Genomic DNA, 17,441 nt, shown 5'->3' with positions numbered 1-17,441 from the left:
AGCAGTGTGTGGTGGATTCATTGTATGTGAATTCAAGTGTTCTGGTCATGCTCAAGCATAGGTTATTTAAATTAAAAAATTGACTTTCCATCACTTTGTGTACCCTAGCATGCGTAATGTAAAGCAGATGACTTCCTAGCTGGAAAAAAATAATAAAGGGTTTGCTGACATCATTAACAGCAATTACTGAGGTATAGAGCTACAGACGAATTAGCAATGACAGAGCTCTCCCATTGGTCTCTGACTCACCAGCACTGCAGCTGGGCTTTATTCAATACAAAAATTCCCTTAGTGGCAGACAGAGAAGTCCTAAGGACAAGTGATTCTACCGGATAAATTCCAAGAAGAGATAAGAGTTTCTCTTAGTGAGAAATTCATCTTATGATTCCTCAAGACAATATTCTGTGCAGGAGCCTAAGTACCTTTTTTAACTTAATGCTTGTGGCTTTTTGGAAAGGATTTGGACTGAAAAAAAGCTTGCTTTATCTCCAAAGAGAGAATGCAGGGAGATAGCTATTCCACCAAAGCTAGGTTGGCAAATTTTCATCAGTCTAAAAAACATCACAACCCATTGTATTATGTTCATATGCAAAGTGCATTTCTTGTCCCTTTTCTACTATAAAACGGCATCATAAACATTTAAGCACTAAGCTGACACTTCTGTCCTACAAAATGGTTTTTGGTTTCTTGGTTTCTACCTTGAGAAGAAGAGATAGTGGACACACGTGCCAGGTGATTATGTCATTTGGAAGATCCCATAGATGTTAAAGTTCTGAGTTTGACAAAAGATCCATAAATCAAGAGTCATATTGACTGGCCTTTTAAATTGTCAGGCATTTTACAGCAGGAGGTACGTTTTTCATTTGCCTCTTGATAAATGTGCTGTGCTAAGTGTTACACAAGTCACCTGCTTTGCAGGCTTGAGGAGTCTTAACACCAGAAGTCTTTTCACCAGGGTATTTATGTGTGCTTTTCAACGTGGCTCTAAAAGACACTTTTCCCTTTTACTTGAACTATCTTTTTTTAAGATGATCTTTCCTAGCATTTATGCATGTCTGGAATATAATGTCCTTTGGGTGAAAAGAATCACTTTTACCACTAAAAAGAAAAAAATCAGTTTCATGTATCACTTTGCCTTGTAGGTTTGAGGATATGAGTGAGGCAAATGGGAATAAATGACTAATGAAAATAAATTTTGAGCATTTTCCCATATAGTCCCTAACTCATGATTTCTGTCGAGAGCAGTTTCAGGGAGCAGCCTCCTGCACCAGGCTGAGTCGCTCTCTCGCTTGGCAGTCAATGTGTATCGCACCCCATCTAGAGGCCGAGACAGAGAAATCACTTTCCTTTCATTGCCTGAATGATCTGTGCTAAAGACGTCAAAACAGAAAGGAGAGGCATATTCCTCACCTTTATTGCCAGAGAATAACACTTCAGCAGTGCTTCAGAAGATCTTTTTGTGGACTTGACCAAGAAGCAAAATATTTGAAAGCCTACAGAATAAAAATGGGATGAGATTTCCATCCATTCCCATCTGGCTTGGCACGCAGAAAGCTGAACTGGCATCTGCTTACCAGTTTTGACATTGCGTTCATTTTATCACTTTCTCTGGGGTTCTTTTTCATAGTGATTGGAGTAACACTTCAAGAAGCCAGACATTTCTTAGAGCTTTACTCCCCCATTTACCATACTTTTATCACTGGTTTAATTGGTTGAATGCTGGAGTCAGAGAGCCTGAGGTCTGTTCCAGCAGCTAAGTCTGTGCAGCACCATGTTTGTTCCCCCCATACATTGCTGTCTTTCAGCAAAGTAAGGCTGTTCCCAAGAACAGGAAAGCTTGGAGACGTGCCTGGTGACTTTACCCAACATTGGAGTATTGGTGCATGCACAAGGCCTGACCTTGCCACCTGGCCTGAAGAAAGTAGTTGTCTCTGGTTTTGCTGGTTTTCAGCCACATGCCAGCAGTCTCAACATTCACAGTGAATCTTTGCTGTCACATTTCTGCCTCTCTGTGTGAGGTCTTCTCGTATTTTGGAGGTGGAAAATACCCAGCTCTGCTAGCCTATCCTGGTGAGCTGCCTTGGTGTTGTTTCCAATTAAACATACAATGTCCTGTTTATTCCAGATTATCCTTTCTATCTTAATCATCTTCCTAATGGCCTTTTTGAGACACTGGCTTAGTATTTGGTCTAATTCTCAATCTTTCTTATTTATCCTCTCATCATAAATGTGTAATAATTTCCCCTCCTTTCCTCTTCTTCTCTTACTGCATACACAACTGAGGTACTTTTCCTGTTCAGTTTAATAACTGTGTGCTGGAGGAATTTCTGGTATATTCTCAGTTTCCCTTTGGTCTCAGGGAAGTGCAGAGACATTTTATAAATTCTGGATATGGATTATCTCAAATGCACTCTTAATGGAAAAAGTGACTCATTCTTTAGAATGAGCTCTTCACTACTACAGAACTAGTCTGTTTCTTCATAAACAGAAGTAAAGATTTGGATAGGATATAGTGATAGCAAGTGAGGTGCCATATTTTGGGTTCTCGGCTGCAATGTTACATCATTTAGCATTCCAATTGTAATTCAGATATCATCTCCTGTGCTCTGTCTCTTGGTGATATATGCCCTCATGCATTTTGACTTGCCCTTCAAGAGCAACTTCTCAGTAAACAATCAGGTCTCCAAAAATGATGGAAACTCACATCTGAACGACAGCCAATCTCTCATTGGAAATAAAATTACTTCCAGAAAGTAAAAGGTCGTTTTCAGACTTTCTTTTAACTGCTGAAAGAGATGTTAAAGTACACAATGTGATGGCTCTACAAGGCATGTGCAGAGAGGTGTGAAACACTAGGAGCAATATCCACAGAGCTGCTAAAGGGAAACGCTGATAACAATTATTACTTCAAGCAAGTCTTTGCCATCTGTCATGATGATACCTGGAGACCTGATAGACCTTAATTTGATTCTTGCAGCATGCAATCAGAGAAGGCACTGTGCTCAGCTATCCTCTGTGATTATCAGACTCACCTAGACTCAGATCAGTTGAGATTTGGCTACACAGGTACGGCTGAGGCTCTTGCCGAGAGCAGCCTTGTGGGTCTCCAGTGCCATGCAGTCTTCTGGGCTGTGCTTCTCATGCTCAGCTGCACTCTCCCCATCTGTCACTTGTTGTTGACTGCCTGCTCATCCTTGTCAGGCATCCTGCTCAGGAACATGTGTTTTGGTAAGGTTTTCTACATGGAGAGAGGTCATGTAGATGTCACTTAGTTAGATGTCACTGGGTATTCTACAGGGAGGGCACTAGCCATGAAAGAAATACATTTTAATTTTGAAGCCAAAGATGATGAGGTTTCTGATGTTCTCTGCACTTCCCAGGGGAGTTCATTCTGTGCTCACAGAGAAAGCCTCTCTCCTGCACAGATCACTGCTTCCCAACAAAAAACCTCATATCCAGCAGAAGGCCTAGTACCACTCCTAATCTAACACTAACAATTGTGCAATTATACATTTGTTTTAGCACCAGATGGAAACTAAACTGAAAATCAGCCACTTCTCTTCCCCTGCCTGTTCCAGTAGGGGAGTGGCAAAAGCAAAGACGATGGGTTAGTACTGAAAGCATAAAGCCATGGAGTAACAAATGCGCTATAACAACAGCAATATTAATAGCAAAGGTATACAAAAAGAGAAGGTGTTTCACCCAGCAAAAAGGAGTTCACCACTGGGAAGAAACAAAGAGATGGCTAATGCTCACTGTAGGTCATGTCCACTTGGCTTCCCCAGACAAAGGTATTGTGGGAACCATTCCCACTCACTGCCCCATGGCTGTCAGGAAAAAAAGGCAGAATTGCAAGACAACTCCCATGGCTAACATTTCCTGCATTCCCCAGCCTGAAACAATGAAAGCCAGTGACAAATAAATCCCCTGAGTCAGGCTATGCCACTGCTCTGCTGGGCACAGTTCTGCACAGGAGTCTCTGCCGCTGTTTCTCCCGCCCCACTGCTCTGGTCCTGCAGGTCACTGCCACTTCTCCAACCGTTCTGCCATCTCCTTTCAGCTCAGCTCAGCTGGCCCAGGCTCAGCTCAGATGTTGTCAGTCGGCCTCCCCTCAACTGGACTGGGTTCAATCCCCATGGCAGCCTCTGCACTGGCTCTGTTGGTTCAGTCCTGCTGTTGGTGAACATTGTTGCCACTGTCCTTTCAGCAGCAAGTCCTGTAGCTGCATTCCAGAGAAAACAGGATGGGGAGCAGGGGTGCTGATAGGGGCTGGATCTGCAGGGGTTGATGCTGACACCTTCCTGCTGGAGAGAGGCAAAATGTGCCCATTTGTAAGGGGTGTGCTCATTTTCACCCCAAAACCACCCCCACAGTTATGATGTGGGTGGTATAGAATAACAACTTGGATGTGCCCACACCGCACTAAGCTTCACCCCTCCTGAAACCAGTACAACATCTAATCCCTTGCTGGACATTCTGATCTAGTGAAACCTACTGTCTGCCACAATTGAAAATTTAGTCCCTCATGTTCTGAATGACACTGCAACACAAAGTGAAACTGTCAGACACCCTGGGTATTATATTTAATTTAGGGCTCTAGATACATCAGCAGGTAACCTGGTTTTATTCAGCTGTCAGTAGCCTAAAATATACTCTTCATCTAACAGTTAGAGTTGGAGCCTTGCAAATATTTTAGCTTATGACTTACTATTCCTTAAATACTGGCAACGTACTAAACAAAATCTTAAGTCTATATCTTCAAAAGTTTACAGTCTATGGCAAGTCCATCAAAATTCATTTAAAGATTAAATTCTTCAATCTAAATATCACAGTGAAGGAGCTGTAAATTTGCTGTCCATATACTTACCTAATCACATAATCTCCATTTCCAGCTATTAGCACTATTTACTGTTGACAGAAGTGTGATTGGAAGATGATATCTTTATTTTGTTCAGTGAAAATAAAAGCTACATTCTCTACTAGTGAAAAGAAAAAAACAAATAAGAAGCCTACTGTAACCTGTTGATAAGGGTCGATGCAGTATTTTGGCCATATTGTTATTTTTTCTTGTTCCTCTGTTGCTGAAACAAAAAAAATCTGTAGGGGACACAGCTCAGGTCTGATCCAAACCAGTGCAAAGCTTTTAATTTCAGTGAGCTTTGTTTAAGATTCTGATAATTGAAAAAATATATTAGTTAGTAGAATAATTTTAATTCAGCATGAGTTTGTTTTTGAAAGCAAGGGATGGTTTTTTTAGCAAAATAAACTAATGTTTGTTTCTGCAATGACTGGCTGAAATCTGTGTATCTTATATTTGTAATTCTTTTCTCTGGTTTTAGCTCTGGATAACAGAATATGCTCTGTCTGCTGTGATGCAAAAACACCTGTCTGAGAAACAAGAGAAGATAATTCAAGGTGTCGTAAGCAGACTAGGATGCCTCAGTGATGAGTAAGCACAGTTTAATCAGTGAGCAGTGGGGTAAAACTTCATTGGTGCATGCCAAAATAAAAAACTTGTGTACATTAACTTATGGAAAGCAGTGTTGGAAAGCACCTCCAGGCAGAGAGGCAGCTGCTCCAGATTTTTGTCTGAGTATCAAAAGCAAATTAAAAAAAAAAAAGACATATCATGACCCCTGGAAATTAAAAAATCTTACTTGATTTGTCACTGGTGTGCTTTGTGAGTATTGTCTGTGGTTTCTAGTCTTCAGCCAGCATCTCTCTGCACTCCCTATGTCACAGTGGAGTTGCATTTTCTGCAAGATAAAATGTTCATTCCAGCAACATACAGATGTTTTATTATATATATATATAGTATTATATGTAGAGATATGTTTTATAGATGTTTGTTTTAGATAATATATAGATGTTTTATTTTAGCAACTTGTTTTGTTTCTGTTTTCATTTGAATTTAACTTCAGTGTGACAGATCTAGAAGTGTAACACATTTATGCCTGAGCAGCTTCCCAAGCCATGCTTTGTACAAAAAGACATTGCAAAGAGTGAAGAATAACTCTTGTCACCTTTAAGCAATGACTTTGCTGAACACAGGTGTACCAAACCAGCAAGCAGCTTCACTGATGGATTTTTAATGGTCCGTTTTACAGGTCTGTTAGCTATATATTGCAAAAGCACCGACTTCTTCTGTGTGCAGTGCTCAGAAGGGGAACCTTCCGAAGAGTGGGAATGGCAGCCCTGGCGTGCATGCGGCTGTCCCGAAAGAAGAGCTCCCTCCAGGAGCTGAGAGAGCAACATACCCTGCAGAAGGGATCCTCCCTGTGCCAAGATGAGGACCAGTGGCAGCTACAGAAGGCAGTGGTAGGTACAGTGTCCAGGTGGGTTGTGTCCAGAGGTCTCATGTGCTGTGATAGTTGGCATTAGAGATCCAAACGACAAAAAAAAAAAAAAAAAAAAAAAAAAAAAAAAAAAAAAAAAAAAAAAGAAAAGAAAATGAAGGGAAAAAAAAGAAAAAAAAAAAAAAGTTCTAGCTCCAAGAAGAAAGAAAAATGTCCTCTGTCAAAAATATGCACATTGCTGGCATAGGAGGTCCCTGAGTGTGTGCCTGTTGTAATTTGGGCAGACATTTTAAAATCCGTTATACTAAATTGAGTGTCTAGCCATCTGTGATATGTGTTATCCTAGCAAGTTTATTTAGCAATTTGTTTATATGAAAATACTAATGCAAGAAGGCAAGGACTCCAACGTATAAAGGACTTCTGCAAAGCTGCTGCTTCAGGGTAAAATAAGCTCTTAATTCTGCTGGGGATTGTAATATGCACTTGAGAAGTTCTTGCTGGAGCATTAAAAGAAATGCTTACTCCTACCACACCAAGCAAGTTCTTCTATACTGTCATAATTTTTCTTTCTTTTTTTTTTTTTCTTTTTTCTCTTTCTTTTTTCTCTTTCTTTTTTCTCTTTCTCTGTCCATAAGAAGATGAGCATCTGTTCCCAATCCTCCCAAATTATCTGGCAACTGTGGGTCAAGAAGGAAAAAGAAAGTTTAAGGGATTTTTAGATATGATGTTCCCATAGGTCACTTTCACATCTGTTCGTGACTGGTTTTTAGTGTTGATCTATTAAGTGATGTTGGTTATTTGATTACCTGCATTGGATATTTATGTTGAACAGCACCACATTTCATATTTCAGCCTCAGACAACCCTCCCAGCAGGTGTCAGTGATAGCTCTGCCCAACCCACTGCTGCTGCACATATGACTTGAAACCATCAAACATTTTGCAGCTCTATGCTCTATGCTGTTGCTGTGTAATTAGTTGAGACATAAAATTCTGTACTCCTTTAATTTGGATTTGCATGATATAAACCCTTAATCTCCATGTGGAAGAGGAATAAGAAAAATCTGTGTCCTGGCATTTCCATATTTGAAAAATATCAATTGAAGCAGTTTCTTTTAAGCTTGAAAATCTGAAAGTCTCATTAACCTTCAGAAGAAATTGAATATAAAATAAAATAATAAGAAATTAGAAATTCATATCACTTTCTCTTTTTCACATTTCTCTTGCTTTTCACTACTCCTCACTTAGCTCACATGGAGACATTAATTGATGTAATGACTGGATTCCCTAATGTGAGTGAAATGTCCTCAGGTATTATTAGTGTTTCTTTTACCTCTCTCCATTACAGCCTCTTTCCAAGTCCAGCTAAAACCCATCTCACAAGTGAGTGCCAAAAACTACACATGTAAGATTCTTGCTGTTGAAAAAGTAGGACATAGGTGTGGAATTGGGAAAGGTCAACAGAGGAAAAACCATGTTACAAACAACCTCCAAAACTAGAACCAATCTATAAGGAGTTCAGGAAGACGTTAATTTACAGACACTCAACCGAATTTTTAGACATACTGTGTTGTTTTACCCAAACTTAATTTTTGCTTGGGCCAGTTTTATATTGGTGGACAATGTCATGTCTATCCGTTGATTTCATATAGAATGTAAAATGACTAATGAATCCTAGCTTGGGCATATTCACATGACATTGAGTTTCTAAAAAAAATTAGAAACAGTTTAATGACATTCCAACTTTCTCAAAAACCTCAAAAATGTGTCTCAGTTATAAATATAACATGTCCGAACAACGCACCATTAATAAGAATATTTCTGCAGATCGATGTTCTTTTCTACTTGCATTTCTTATTTCCAAGAAGGCATCAAATAGGTACTATCACATCTCCAGAATATTTTAGTGTTATTTAGCCTTAACTGAGTATATAAATGTAAGAAATACATCAGCAACAGAATAGAAGACAGAAATGTCATACTGCTACACTTAAGGATGACAGAACAGGCCATGCTGGTAAGCAGATACTACTGTTCATTACATAATAATATAAGAGAGCTTAGATGAAAAGTGTGCACTTTTCATGCACAAAAATGGGGGCAAGGATGATCCAAAGACCTCAAAGGACTTAAACTCTTTAGCCTAAAAAATAGGTGTCTCCTGGAATATCATAGCTTTTAAAACTGGCATCAAATATGTGAATAGAGAACCATTTCTAGTGAAGGAAGAGAGCATTTAGTAATGTTACCAGATGGCAGATTCAAAATTAAGAAATATAAGAGAGGCTTTAGAATGCACCACCAGAGAATGTTGTACAAATGGTTTTCAAGTATTGTTACTCACCTTTGTGACCTATTTCAACGGCCATTGGTACTCCCAAGCACCAACAAACCAAGTTTTTCCTCAGGTAGAACGCATAAACTCTGGAAATATTCCTGGTACATAACCGTTTTTGCTCTTGTGCCATTTATCAAGGCATCCACGATTATCCCTTAGTGGACTCAGGATATTTCCCATACGTGTGAATACATCACTTAGAAGTTACAAATAGGACAGGATGCAGCTTTTACTGTACATACCATGACAGAGGCTATAGTTCTGTTGCAAAGACAAGTGTGTTAAATGACTGTACGAACTTCCTCTGTAAATGACATTATTATAATTGCTTAAACTGTAACATTCTGAATGGGTACAGGACTTTCAAAGTGAAGCTGGCTGCATTTATTAACATATTTAAGTGGCAGTGCTGTCTCATTGTATGATTACCAGGAGTCCCACATTCGTGAAGAGGAGGAAAAGCTTCAGGAAGAAACACAAGAAACCCATTTAGAATTTCACCAGCAGCTAGTCACAGAAATCCAAGAAGCTCTTCAGTTTCTTCAGCAGCACATGGAGCAGGTGATTGGGCAGACACTGCTACAGTATGCCCGAGGGGAAGCTGAAAAAAAGAGTTCAGATGATGGACAGGACTTCAAGGTATGAAAATGATCAATAGCAGTTTTCCAAACAAGACAAGGGCTACCTTGCACAGATGGAAGGCAATTTAATATATGCATTAACCTATACCTGGAAGTATCAGCAGAAGACCATTAGGACCTGTATTAAAACTGAGCATAATTTGCAAAGTATTTACAAGCTAATGCTTATATAGCAGTTCAGTATTTGCTACAGCAGCCAAAACAGGTTTTATTAAGTCAAACACTGGAATAGGAAAAAAATTGTCACAACTCTTGATGGCAGAGAACAAAAAAAACGAAGGAAAAAATGGAGATGGTTATGTATTGATAAAGGGTTTATGACTAATTAGCAGTGTCTGTATACTAACAGCTTAATGTTAATTCATAGATAAATAATTAAATAACATTAAAACTTACATCATAGATTAATTTTTTTCCAAAATAAATATTTGGATTTTCTGTGTAATGGAAAGTCACAGCAGAGCTACACATAGATTAGCTTGCTTTGCTGGCAGTTAGCTTGACTGTTAAAATGGGCTGTAGAGATTGAATGGATAGGGGAATGGCCTCTTCCCAGATGGAGATGAGGCAAATTAGAAAGATTTTGCTGCAGTTTTTCATGTTGAAATATTGCATGGTTTTCAGTATCTCAGTCTGCCCCATTTTTAAAGCCACATTTTAAATTCACAATTTTGTGTGCACGTACCAAATTAGATATGGAGTTTTTTAAAACAGATCAAAACAGTTTTGGGCTTGGAAAATGAGTTGTGCCTTGTACTGTGTGATACAGGAGAGATTGGTGGAATCTGCTGTTGAAAGTGTGTATGGGACCAGCAATAATATCAATAGACTGGTGCAAAACTACTACCAGCAATTAGGAAAAATCACAGAAGGCTATGAAGGAAAAAAGCTTCAACATCTGAAATCCTTACAAGGTTTGTATGACAATTCTGTTTCCCAGTGACTGTCCCAGTGACTGTCCTTAATGTCAGGCTAAAGGATTTTACTTCTTCTGGCATCCCTTGGCCTAGTAAATCTGAACTTAGTCTGCCTGACACAGCCACAGGAGCAAAGGTAGAGAGTACCTCGGCACAGCCAGCCGAGCCCTGCCCAGCCCAGAGTACATTCAGCAACTGCTCCCTGACGATGCAGTTGGTAGGAGCCTGTCAGCCTCTCTGAGTGTTCAGAAAAGGTTGGATGCTCTCCAGATGAAGGTTACATGTCCTGATCTGTTACAAACCCATCCATCTCCCTCCTGTTTAATTTAAAAAGAGTGGTGCAAGGTCCTGTCTGTCAGATGTGCCCAAGCCTTGCTGCCAGGCAGGACTTCAAGGGCCAGAGTCAGGAGCCTGGTCAGCAAATAAGCACTCAGTGTGAGCATATGCAAAAGTAACCAGAATAGTCTACTGTCAGTTGAGGGGACATCTTGTGAAGCTGAGCATTCCCAGAAATAAGTCACCTCTGAGGGGAGGGTTTTCTTTGTATTGTATTTTTTGTTTAGGTGTGACAGTCCTTGCTTAAGGCATCAAGGTTTTTTTTAGAAAATTTCTGCTTTGAATTCCATGGTAATCTGTTAGCCTGGTGGGAGAAGTAGGTAAACAGGAATTCAGTGACATTCCTATCTCAGCTTAATGATGCACAAAGTATTGTCTTTGCAGCAGATCACAGCAGCAGAGTGTGTAAGAAGTACTTGATATCCCTAAGGAGCAGTAAGTTTGGAAAAACTACCTAGAATCAGGATTCATTTGTGATGAAGGTTGTCCCAACTCAGTGCTTTTAATTTTGAGCAGAAATTTTTTCAAAAACATTATTTCAGCAGAAAGAAATGAAAGGATAAGACTGAAGAATAAAGAGAATGAACTGGCATTGAAAGAAAAACACACCAAAGGCCTCCTAAATGTGTCGTCCACAGTCCACCAAAGGTTAGACCAGGCAGCAGCACTGCTGTCTATTTAAGCTTTGTGAGTGATTGCAGATCTACATAAATGTCTGGCTGAATAAATGTCTTAAGTTTGCATTTTATACTTGTCTTTGATGGAAAAGAAATACCTATTGCAAATTGATGTCTGCCCTTTGATCTCAGAAAATTACTTATTTAATAAACTTTTTGATGGTCATTAGTAACAGATTGAAGAACTATACTTAGGCACTTTGAAAAGAGAGAATGAAATATAATGCCAAAACAGGCAAAATTTTAAAAGAAATTTAACATAAATGTAGGATGGGAACAGTGCTGAATGTAATTCATTACATTCCATCCTTTGTACTTTGACATCAAAAGTGTTTGTTAGTTTGCTGTGGAGAAAACATATACCATAATGAAGAGAAAATGTTTGAAGCCCAAAAAATACTCAGAATGGAAAGAAGGCTTCAGTGAATGCCTTGAAAAATCAAAATTACTTGCACTAAATTTAGAGTGGAATCCCTCAAATGTTAGCACAATAAAAATCATATTTTTTAATTACTGATTTAATGAAACTTGAAAGTCCACATGAAAAGCACTGCAATTAAAAAGTAGTAAGTTGTCATAAAAAACTTCTATGTCTTGTCATCTACATGATACATTTTTGTTAGCATTTTATGTCTTTACTCTTGGTTTATTATCCAGAAAAATACAAAAGCTGCAATTTTGACATTGGAAAGAGGTTAAATCCTTCTTTAGACATTCTGTTTCTTCTAAATTGAAAGGTATCATTGCCCACTTTTTTATTCTTGAGTTAGTAAAGAAATTGATTTATGCAATAAAGGGTTTTGTAAAAGATATCTTAGTTATTCATGATCAAATTTATCATTTATTTTGGCATACAAATTCACTTCTAGCTGTTGTCTCTCTTTTTTTTTTTTTTTTTCTCCTGTAATCTATTCTAGTATCTTAAAAGAAAATACAATGAAATTTGCCTTCACAAAAGCAGAAGTCTGGTATTGAAGAATGTAACTATGCAGCATCTAAGCTGATCTCATAATCATCAGTAATCAAACCCATTTTCCTATTTCCATTATGATTTCTTTTATGGTCTAGTGCTTTGTAAATTAATGACAAAGTTGACATTAATTTGTCTAAATCCTATGAACTTGACATCATTTGATTGCTTTATTTCTTTTTGCCCTCCAGTGCAAGGTTAGGAGTGTGAGTTCAAAAAGTAAGTGTTGAAAGGTAACCTCTGTAAGCAGTGACCATTACAATAGCAACTTCATTAAATGTAAATGTCAGAAACAATTTGTGTTACCTCCTTCCCTGAGGAATTTGATGGGTGATTGGCAGCATTGCTTTAAGCTAGATCAGGCAAGAAAACAGAAAAAATATAGATGCAGCAAAGCTGCAGCCATTCAGGTTGTACTGTATTAGTAATAACCCTTAACCAGAAAAGTAAAGCAAGTGAAGAATATCATTGTTAATGTTTCAGTTGCCAAATTTTGAATTACCATGGATGGATCAGTCTGGTACTGAAGTATGAAATACCAGAAAGTATGAAATATGAAATGCTTGATTCTTAATCCCTTATCCTCACACTTGATCTTTGAACAGATTTACCCTTTGGCAAACAAACAGTAAAACTGACCCTAGAAACATGAAATGGTTTTGAAAGCAGGTTTCAACTTTAGAGCTGAATTCCAGCTCCCAAAGTCCAGGCATGGACACTGCAAACTCCTGTAGTTCCTACTTCCAAAAGTACCTTATATGCTATGGACAGACAAGGCACATTATTAAAATAAGTACATTTAAAAATCTACCACAAAATTTTCTGTCCCAGCAGAACCTGGCTGGGCCAATACTGTTAATGAGCCTTTCTTTCTACAAAATCTTCTAAATTTGACAGGATTGTATTCCTCCCTTGCACTGAACAGCATCTATACATTTACATTTCTCTTGACCAGGGGAGTGCTACAGCAAAACAAGATTTTGGCTCAGTTTGAACTGAGGCAACAAATCCGCCTGGAGTCTCTGAAACAGAAGCTACTGGGATTGCACTGCCTAGGAACCGAGTTGGAGAATCAGCTAAGGGTAAATCAGGGTAAAATGGTTCCTGGGTCTGATGCATTCAATGGAAAAACATGGGACAGATTGTAAGGGTCTCTTTGCTACCCTATTGAAATCAGTGCTGAGATTCATCACTGTCTTGTAGGAACACTTACCTGATTGTTTCCAGTATTGTTTCCTGTGTTTCTGCAGTGATGTGTCTGTTTTGTTGTGCCATTTGTAATAACATAACCCAGAATTGAGCTGTGTTGTGTTGAGTGATTGCTGCTTTGTCCTTGCATGCAGGAAGCAGAGCAGGACTTTGTGAGTGAGTTGGCTGTGCTGACCCGAGTTCCACTGACTGTGAAGAAGAAGCCTTCCAAAAGGAGCAAGCCAGCAGGTTGGTACTATCCTGAACTGTAAAAAAAACCACAAAAAACCACCCCAAAAAAACCACATATAATTACACAAATCAGTGCAGATTTTGCTGTATAACACATTGGAGTTTCAGGAGAGATTTTTCATTCAGTGCCATTTCCCTAACTGGGATGTAGAAAATTAATGAAAGCTTTCAAGTTCACCCAGTTCTCCAGCAGCACAGCCACAAACCAGTGTCACCTTTCCTCCTCCAGAGCAGCCTTTAACTGATAGATTATATTGTGTCCACTGAGGTAAGGCTTTGCCCTGCTGAAACCAAACCATTTCTCATGTCTTTGACATGTCCTTTAGAAACTACTCTGTTCACCTCAATTGCTAAATCCATGGGAGAACAGCAGAGTTAAATCGCCCAGCTTTCATTCTGGAATGAAAGAATTGCCTCCCACACATGTACTCAAATATACAATCCTTCTGAATCAGGAAGCTTGATCTATTTTTATGAATTTACTGTAGTTTTAACAAATTATACTAATTCATTCTTCAAGAGATACTTAGGGACAAATTTGTAGAATAGCAGTCATATTTCCTAGTCCACATTTTAGATGCAGTGTACAAGTGTCACCCTTTCAGCTGTGCAATCTTCCTGTCATTATCAGAATGAAACATGGCATTACTTTTGAGAGATTCTGAAAGGCAAGATGGGTGCTTGAAAGGGAAAAGCAGCTCACTCACTCACCTGCACAATTTTGAAGTGTTTCTCCTCAGCTGTTGTCTCTCAGGCGTGCAGAATTGTTTGCCTTGGTAGGCTTCTTGACTGCATGGACACATGTGGAAGCTTAGTTCAGGGCCCTAAAAAGCAGTGAAATTTTAACAACATGTTGCTATGATTCAAATCAGTCAAAAATATGAACTGGCTCTTCTTCTGTTTGGTGGTAATAAAAAGCCATTTTCAGTTACTTGCTAAGGAAGTACATGATAGGGCTTTCAACTGTTGCAGCACTTACTTCAACTTACTTCCGTGTTCAGCAATGTGGCAGTTCAGAGTCTGCTGTGTGAGAACTAACCAGTGGTGAAAAAGCAGTATACTGGGCTAATGTAAAGTGGAGTGATTTCTTTGGAATAATAGGTATGTATGAAGTGATAGAGGGTAATTTTTTGCTTTAGGTTAATCAAAACCAAACAAGCTCTACTATATGTGATTCTTCTTTTCTTTTAATCCACTGCATTTGGCAATTCAGGTGAAAAAGCAAATTACAAAAGACAGACCTTCCTTTCACCCAAACCAGCAGAAAAAGATGATTCTCATTAATGTATTCAAGAGCCCCGTGGAATAACTTCTGGCTTGTGCAGGTACGTTGGAGGCTAAAAATATGGTCTAAAAATCTATTTATAAAAGTCCTTTTTTAACATAAAAACTGCAAAATCTATTTCTTAAGGAGGCATGTCAATCAAACTCAAAACATAATGCCTGCAGTAGCTGAGCTTCCTTAATATTTACTTCTCACATGTACTTAACCTTTTTTACCCCATAATCTTTCTTAAAGTTAGGAAATTCATCTGTATTTGCTTGTCTGTACTGTTGTGTATTTTATAAATAGCTTTGATTAAAGGTAGAGAGAAATGAGAAATAGTTTTCAAATTTCCTTTATTTAGTTTTATTTAAACCTGAGTCACAGACAGCATAAATCAGCAGAGACAAGTGAATTCAATAGAACTTGGCTGAAATGTAGCAACCAAAATATAGTCTGTTGTATTTAAGCTTTCAACTTCCACCTTTATTTCAGGAATAAAGGCAAGTGCCAGTCTTTGGTTGATGAGGGTAGCAGCTCTAACAATGATTTTCTTGATAGATGTTTCAGTCGGCTTGTGCTGGGGCGCTAACTAGAGAAGAAGAAATGGCTACAAACCTGAAAGATGCCAGCTGATTACTACAGGCAGATCAAACCAGCCAGCTGGTCGCTGCAGCTTGATATATTGAGCAGAGAAAATCCTGCTGACAGGCAAAGCAAACAGTTGGTTCTCAGGAGCCACAGGCCTTTGGGGAAAAGTATTTATCCCCTGAGTGACCTCAGCCTGGGACTGACTTCAGGAGAAGGCTCCTTTCCCTGATGGCATCAACCCTTTTCACGCACTCCTTTCCCACAGCCAACAAGGGATACGTGTGTGGGGAACAGGGACCAAACAAAGGAACGTTTATGTTTTTTGCAACTTTCTTTTGGCAGCCTCAACAGAGGCAGCTGAAACCAGTGAGTGTAGGAGTTATATAGCAAGCACATTTCATTTACTAAAATTAATTTAGCTTAAGAGGGAAGTATAGCATTTTAAAAACTGTCTGCAATTTTGTTTTCTTTTTCTTATTTATTCTTTCAGAGAGATATCACAGAGTTCACATGAAGGGGAGACTGAACGAAGGAAAAACTCAAAGATGTTAAAAAAGAAAGGCAGCAGGTAGTAAAAGCTTTTGACTGAGCTGTCTGAACACAGTGTACGAGGCATTCTTCTGGGGAATCTCAGCAGCTATAGGTACTTACTGAGCTGCTTTGCTGAGGAACAATGAAGAAAATCAATAATAACCCATAAATCTTTTTTAGCCACAGACCAAGAATCCATCCCAACTTCCTTTAGGTGTTAATAAAACATTCCTTCTTGGTTTTGTTAAGGGGGAACAAGGAAGTCTTGCTTGCATACAAGCTCTTTGAGATTGCTTGGATAATATGCTGAGGAGACAGTTTTAGATTTGGAATAAACCTGAGAAAAGTGCACTTGTAGAAGAATGGATGCATGCTGGGCCCAGGTCAGTGTACCTCAGTAAAGTTTCATCACAATGGTGATGTACTGTTTACATTTGAGCCTGAGAGGTGGCATATTGAGTCATTTTCTGAATGCTACTTTGGCCTAAGAAAAAGAGATTAAAAATGTAGATAATATGTAAACAGGCTTCAGATGGTACTGGTACATCAAAAGATGTCGTTTAGTCTGTCTCTTCTTAAATTTTGTGCTTCCATCCTATGCATGCATTTTAAAATTTGTACACAGATTTTTATATATGTATTTCTCTGCCTTTGTCTTAGAATTCAAATTGTTACTATTAGGGAAAATAAGAAAAACTTTCACTTTTTGTACTTCAGCTTCTAGTCTTCTTCCATAAGTGCACCCTTTTGTTTCCAATATACTTTGTTATGCTCATTACGTTTCCTATGGGAAATTCTTGTTATGCAAAGCAGTTAATTCTTACTGGCTGTACAGAGCACCTGTATTGTGTAATAAATTGCCCCACTTAAGCAATCCTACAGCTTTCATGAAGTGGGAGTATTCTGTCTTTTTAAAAATAAACATATATTTTGTTGAATGAAAAGGTTGTTCTTTGGTGGAGGATGGAAAGTACTACATCTTGCCTCAGACAAAAGTGCAGCCTTACATACGAGTTCACCAGGCCTGTTACACATGCGTGTTAAATGGTTCATTTTCATCTCAGCTGTAAAAAAAATCTAAATTGTACCCTTTCAAGCGTTTGATTCTGGTGTTTCAGCATTTGGCTCTGTGGTATCTCTGCCTTCCTGATCTGGATGTTTTAGTCGGGGCTTATTCTTGGTGCGTTTTTTTGTCATTGTTGTTGTTGGATTGTTTGTTTGGTTTTGCGGATTTTTGTTTGGTTGGGTTGAGGCGGGTTGGGTTTTTGCTTATTTTGGTTTTGGTGTGGGTGTGTTGTTTGTTTGTTTGGTTGGTTGGGGGGGGGGGGGAGGGCGGGGTGGTTGTCTCAGAAGCAATGCATTCCCGTTGGGTTGGTTGTACACGTTTCACTCTGCAGTGCTCTCTGTACCCATGGAGTGTTTACCATTAGAGCTGATGGTTC

The 17,441-nt window shown here is 38.8% G+C and overlaps 1 protein-coding gene across 3 annotated transcripts in view; it reads left to right on the top strand.

Annotated features, from left to right (window-relative positions):
• EVC (EvC ciliary complex subunit 1) overlaps nt 1-16,943 on the top strand; it is a 49,764-nt gene extending 32,821 nt beyond the window's left edge. For 2 of the 3 annotated variants that reach the window (XM_066317247.1, XM_066317245.1), the window contains 9 exons: nt 5,340-5,449; nt 6,108-6,318; nt 9,065-9,271; nt 10,043-10,187; nt 11,069-11,174; nt 13,129-13,255; nt 13,517-13,610; nt 14,827-14,938; nt 15,959-16,943. In XM_066317247.1, the coding sequence (XP_066173344.1) occupies nt 5,340-5,449; nt 6,108-6,318; nt 9,065-9,271; nt 10,043-10,187; nt 11,069-11,174; nt 13,129-13,255; nt 13,517-13,610; nt 14,827-14,897 (1,071 nt within the window). In that variant the 3' untranslated portion in view covers nt 14,898-14,938; nt 15,959-16,943. The remainder of the gene's footprint in view (nt 1-5,339; nt 5,450-6,107; nt 6,319-9,064; nt 9,272-10,042; nt 10,188-11,068; nt 11,175-13,128; nt 13,256-13,516; nt 13,611-14,826; nt 14,939-15,958) is intronic. The other variant, XM_066317246.1, reaches the window with a different exon arrangement.
• The last annotated feature ends 498 nt before the right edge of the window (nt 16,944-17,441 follow it).

Source organism: Sylvia atricapilla, chromosome 4 (genome assembly GCF_009819655.1).
Source record: "Sylvia atricapilla isolate bSylAtr1 chromosome 4, bSylAtr1.pri, whole genome shotgun sequence".
In the NCBI taxonomy this organism is placed as follows: Eukaryota; Metazoa; Chordata; class Aves; order Passeriformes; family Sylviidae; genus Sylvia; species Sylvia atricapilla.
Note: the sequence above shows the minus strand (reverse complement) of the source record. Positions and strands in the feature narration are given on the sequence as shown.